General features: G+C 39.8%; 1 protein-coding gene across 1 annotated transcript in view; it reads right to left on the reverse strand.

The window, feature by feature from the left end:
- Nucleotides 1-6,000, reverse strand: part of GABRA3 (gamma-aminobutyric acid type A receptor subunit alpha3) — a 156,189-nt gene that overhangs the window by 57,296 nt on the left and 92,893 nt on the right. Inside the window, exon 5 of the mRNA XM_007452130.1 lies at nucleotides 1,121-1,203. Coding sequence (XP_007452192.1) covers nucleotides 1,121-1,203 — 83 coding nt within the window. The remainder of the gene's footprint in view (nucleotides 1-1,120; nucleotides 1,204-6,000) is intronic.

The following is a 6,000-nucleotide window of genomic DNA, read 5'->3' on the forward strand; positions in this document are numbered from 1 at the left end:
TCCCTCTAACTTGAGTATTATTTACTCAAATATCTGCCTTGTTAAACCTTTTACCTCATCAAAATTTCTGCCCAAATATCACTTTTTCAAAGAGGCCTATACTGATTACTCTATTTTAAATTTCAATGGCAATGCTCATCTTCCACCTAGACATGACTGACCCCACCTTATTCTGTAGTACTTTTATGTCTTCTCATGGTGCTTCTCATTTTACAACATACTTTATACTTTACTTTTTCATGTAGTGTTTGTTTTCTCTTTTGCCATCACTCTGTCCTCTACAGTGTAAGCTCCATATGGGCAGGTTTTAGTTTTATTCATGGATGCATTCCAAGCTCCTAGAACAGAGCCTGGCCCATGGGAGACAATCTGTAAATATTTGACAATGACTGAAAAAATATGTCACACACAATTATTTGGGTCTTTTCAAATGCACTTTCTACTTCAAAATACAGAGATAAATCTAATTTAGAGATGATCAACACAGACCTTGATATATTGCTCTGATGACTCCCAAATGAAACTTACTCTGAAATTCTTAGTCAGAAACTCACTCTAATTCTATTCAATTTTGATTTTTCTAATTCATTTGAAAATAAGCTATGTATCTGTTCATTTTTCTGCCAGATTTACAGCTACTGGCAAAGGCAGTACTCTCTAAAACTGAGGAAATTTCTAGAGTCTCTTCCCGTCTATCATTTACTGTAGGGAATTAGATAGAACTGTAGTATATGAGGATGCAGGTAGAATAAGCATTTTAAAAATATAAACACATTCTGTTTGAGGGATCTTGCCTTTAGGAAGCTACTATTGTACTTTATATTAGTTCTATCTTAGTTTGTCTTCTGGATAATTTAGGAAACAGATGTTAATATTTCAATATAATGAAAGGCAAATTAGTCTAAAATGGTGAAATAAGGTTTCCTGTCTAGAAGGAAGACTGTTAAAGGTTAAATCTCCTCCTGATCAGTTAGTACTACTCCACCCCACTCCCCTTCCTCACTCACATACCAGCCTGAATTAAAGGTCTCAGCTTTTGAAACTACTAAGGGACAGAATAGGAAATATTCTGTTTCTTTGGGAAAAAGATCAGGCAAACAGAAAGTGAGAAAATACATACAGCTGCCAAACTTCAGTGGGCAGGCATGCACATCCATAGGAAAATCTTCCAAATGCATGGGGCACTCGGCATGAATTGTTAACCTAAAAGAAAGAACAACAGAAAATGAAATTAAGCTAAAATGAATGGTATTAAACATGGAGCTGAGTTCTCGTTCACCAGCAATGGAGTGCTGCTAAGAATAATGGGATTTTATTTGTTTAGGTTCACTGTTATATTTATTTATTTGATTGTGCCAGATCTTAGTTGCAGTAGGTGGGATCCTTAGTTGCAGTTTGTGGGCTCCTTAGTTGTGGCATGTGAACTCTTAGTTGCAGTATGCATGTGGGATCTAGTTCCCTGACCAGGGATTGAACCCGGGCCCCCTGCATTGGGAGCATGGAGTCTTAACCACTGCGCCACCAGGGAAGTCCCTAGAAAGAATATCTTTAACCTGATAATAAACAAGCACAAAAGATGGCTCTGCTGCTTACAGCAACTGCTATAGCCTTGTTTAAGAAGATGGTTCTTCAAGAATACATACACACACTTGTACATGTACACACACACACACACACACACACACACACACACACACACACAGTAGCTGGCCAGAAAAGAATTACAAAGTTTATGGAGGACATCAAAAACATCAGAGGTCAAGTCTGAAGAGCTCATGTTCTCTTAATAGGGAGAACATATTGGAGAGACTGTTCATGGATCCCTCAGTGGAAATCTGGATAGCGTACGACTTGCCATGCCCACATACTCATTCTTCTGCATCAGTCTTTCTAAATAATCAATTCCAAAGTTTCCCCTCTGTTTTCCTGCAGATATTTTTGAGCCTCAACTTTCCTTGGCCTAGAAAGTAGCCTGCTATGTGTAAATGGGACTCACACAGCAAAAATTCAGAATTATTTGACACCTAACTCTGATGAGCTATTTCTAGCTAACCTGTATACCTCCTGGTTATATTGGATTCAATCTCTGCTATCCTCTTGGAGCTTTAGGTGGCCAACTGGCAAGAATCTCCAATCCTGGCTAATTCTTTTTTTTTTTTTTTTGGTGGTACGCGGGCCTCTCACTGTTGTGGCCTCTCATGTTGCAGAGCGCAGACTCTGGACGCGCAGGCTCAGCGGCCATGGCTCACGGGCCTAGCTGCTCCGCGACACGTGGGATCTTCCCTGACAGGGGCACGAACCCGTGTCCCCTGCATCGGCAGGCGGACTCTCAACCACTGCGCCACCAGGGAAGCCCCTGGCTAATTCTTAAACATGATAAATGTGTGACACCTCATAAATGATCAGAGTAGCAGTAGTAGATATTGCTCAAAGCAGGCTGACTAAAGCAAACATGCTCAGGTGTTTATTAGCAAGAACCCTAGGCTGGAAGGCAGAAACCGAGTGTGTGCCCTTCAGCAAATATTTGCCCATATCTTATTTTCCATTTCCTTATCTAAATAGTAACAGGTGAGAAGTAGATGGCAAGTGTCCTTGCAGCTCTAACTAATCCCTTAGATATTTATAAAAATTCCCATGTGTCTTGGACAAAAGCTCTATTCCCAAGTCAGCCTGCAATACCCTACCAATCTACCCTTTATTCTTAAGGCATAAATAGGGGGTTTCATGACTCAAGGAATCTGATATAAGAGAAATGTCTTTCACTGAGAAGCTTGCTCCTGTTTGAGAATTAAAAGATTTCATGAGGGTTTAATAAAGAAAATTGTGTTCCTTCTCTCCACTTATATTAGTATTTCCAAGATTCTGCGTCTTATGAGTAATGCCAAGGGGAAATTACTTTATGTCTACCCAGCTGTCCTAGGGACATGGAAAATAAAACCACAACAAATAGATAATCAAAGCAAGGTGCAAAAGGTATTGATTTCTGCTTAGGAGCAGAACTCATTCATAATAACTTTCCTATCTTCCTTCCCATCCACTTCTTGCCCATCACACCTAAGCATAGAGCAGTGATAAGAAGGCAGATGTTGGTTGGGGTGGGGTACTTCACAAGCCAAATTATGCTATGCTCTTTTCCTTGGTTCTTAAATGCATCCTAATGCTCTCTGAACAACTGCATCATACTGTCTTCTCTTCTTGCCTTCCCTCCTCCTTGTTACAACTTTCAAGACCCTTCAAGCTTTTTCTGCAGCAGAAAGCATCCTGACTACACTCAGGCTAATAGACTCATCACCACAATCTATGCCATAAACAGATCCATCCCCTTCAAAACTTTCCTTCCACCCTCTTTTATTTTATTGTTATTAAATTATTATGATTTTTGTGACAAAAACACTTAACATAAAATCTGCCCACTTAGTAGTAAGTTTTAAGTATTCAACACAGTATTTTTTTTTTTTTTTTTTTTTTTTTTGCAGTACGCGGGCCTCTCACTGTTGTGGCCTCTCCCGTTGCGGAGCACAGGCTCCGGATGCGCAGGCTCAGCGGCCATGGCTCACGGGCCCAGCCGCTCCGCGGCATGTGGGATCTTCCCGGACCGGGGCACGAACCCGTGTTCCCTGCAGGGAACAGTCCGGCAGGCGGACTCTCAACCACTGCACCACCAGGGAAGCCGTCAACACAGTATTTTTAATTGGCTGGAATAGACATTACTCCAAAGAAGATATACAAATGGCCACAGGTATGAAAAGGTGCTCAATATCACTACTCATCAGGGAAATGCAGATCAAAACCATAATGAGGTATCACCTCACATCTGTTAGAATGGCTATTATCAAAAAAGATAAGAGATAACAAGTGTTGGCGAGGATATGGAGAAAAGGGAACCCTAGTGCACTCTTGGTGAGAATATAAATTGGTGCAGCTCCTATGGAAAATAGCATGGAGGCTCCTCAAAAATTAAAAATAGAACTACCATAGGATCCAGCAATCCTACTTCTGGGTATATATATCCAAAGGAATTGAAATCAGGATCTCAAAGACATGTCTGCACTCCCATGTTTATTGCAAAATTATTCACAATAGCAAAGACATGTAAGCAAACTAAGTGTCCATCACTTTAATTTTCCTTAAAAAAGAAGGAAATCCTACCATTTGCAACAACACTGATGAACTTGGAGGACATTATGCTAAGTGAAATAAGCCAGACAAAGACAAATACTGTAGGATTTCACTTATATGTGGAATCTAAAATAGTCAAACTCATAAAGCAGAGAATAGAATGGTGTTTGCCAGGAACTGGAGTGAAAGTGGAGTTATTAGTGAAAGGGTAATACATTTCAGTTATAAAAGATGAAGGAGTCTTAGAGATCTACTGTACAGCAAGTAGTCTTCAGTTAGCTTTTCAAAGAAGGTCCAAGACCCCTCAAAATGTGATAATCAGATCATAGGACCTCAGTCCCAGCCAGGTTTTAACCTGTCTTGATTACTATGCAAAGACCAGAAGTAAAAGGTAATATGGGAAATTCCCTTCTTTGGGGATGAAAGACACAGATGGGAATACAGATGGGAAGGAGGTACTTTTTAGCCCTTCATGCATGCACACACATACCCACACCCTCCTCAGGTACTGCCCTCATTTCACTGTTCACTATGTTTTGTAGCACCCTGGCTCCCTTGTCATCCCATCCTTTGCTTCTCAACAGCTGGTTTTTATTCCATCACAGTAATAAGTTAAAGTTTTATTACTTCCATAGCACCCTAACTTGTATCTCTACTTTTACCCCTTCTCCTTATAGTATTGGGTTGGCCAAAAAGTTCGCTCGTGTTTTTCCATAACATCTTACAAAAAACCTGAACAAACTTTTTGGCCAACCCTATATATTCTCTACAGGATAGCCGTCTAGTATTTCCTCATCTTATACAGAGTAAAAGCCAAAGTCCTTGCTATGGCATACAGGGTCTTACATGATCTTATCTTCTGTTCCTCTCTGGCTTATCTTCTACTATGCCCTCCCTTGCTCACTCTGTTCCAGCCACTCTGGCTTCCTCGCTGCTCTTTCAACATGCCAGTCTCTCTTACATCATAGCCCTTGCACTTGGTATGCTTTCATGCCTCTTTCAAGTCTTTGCTTAACTATCTTGTTTTTTTTTCTTATTATTTTGTAAATGAGGCCTACCCCGACCTCCATTCAGTTTACTATCCGTACTATGGTTAGTAAACTTTACCATGCGCTTTCTTTTCCCATAGTACCTAACTTATAACATGCCATGTAATTATTTTTTTCTATTTATCATCATTTTTTTCTCCTTACTGTAAAGCTATGGATTTTTGTCTTGGATCTTCTTTGATGTGTGCCAGGAGCATAGCACAGTACCTAGCACATTGTAGGTGTTCAATACATATCTGTTGAATCAATTAACTAATGAATGATTTTTCTTTCCTAAAAGCATGTATTTCTGTGGGGACCTTGCAGAGGCGAGGTATAGATCGGGCAATATAGGGTTCAGGTATTCCGAGGGTTCCAGGCAAATAGCATCTTTCTTTCTTTTCTTTTTTTTGATTTTTTTAAGAGAACTTTATTGGAGTATAATTGCTTCACAATACCATGTCAGTTTCTCTTGCACAATAAAGTGATCAGCCATACGCATACACATGTCCCCATATCCCCTCCCTCTTGAGCCTCCCTCCCATCCTCCCTATCCCACCCCTCTAGGTCATCACAAAGCACCAACAGGCAAATAGCATCTTAATATGATTCCTTAATAGCATAATATCTCAACCTATACTTAGTGGTCATCTAGCCTCTTTCCTAGAATTTCAGAACTGAAAGACCCTTATAGAAAGCATCCAGGTTTATCCCATCATACATTTGACATATGATAAAGCAGAAGGGAAGAACATTTCTCAAATAACCCAACAAGTCTGGGATAGAGCTGACTAAAAGTTTTCTAATTGTTTCACTCACCAAATAATTTTTTTTTTTTTTTTTTTTTTTTTTT

The sequence above is a fragment of the Lipotes vexillifer genome, unplaced genomic scaffold (genome assembly GCF_000442215.2).
Source record: "Lipotes vexillifer unplaced genomic scaffold, Lipotes_vexillifer_v1.1 scaffold1081, whole genome shotgun sequence".
Lineage (NCBI taxonomy): Eukaryota > Metazoa > Chordata > Mammalia > Artiodactyla > Lipotidae > Lipotes > Lipotes vexillifer.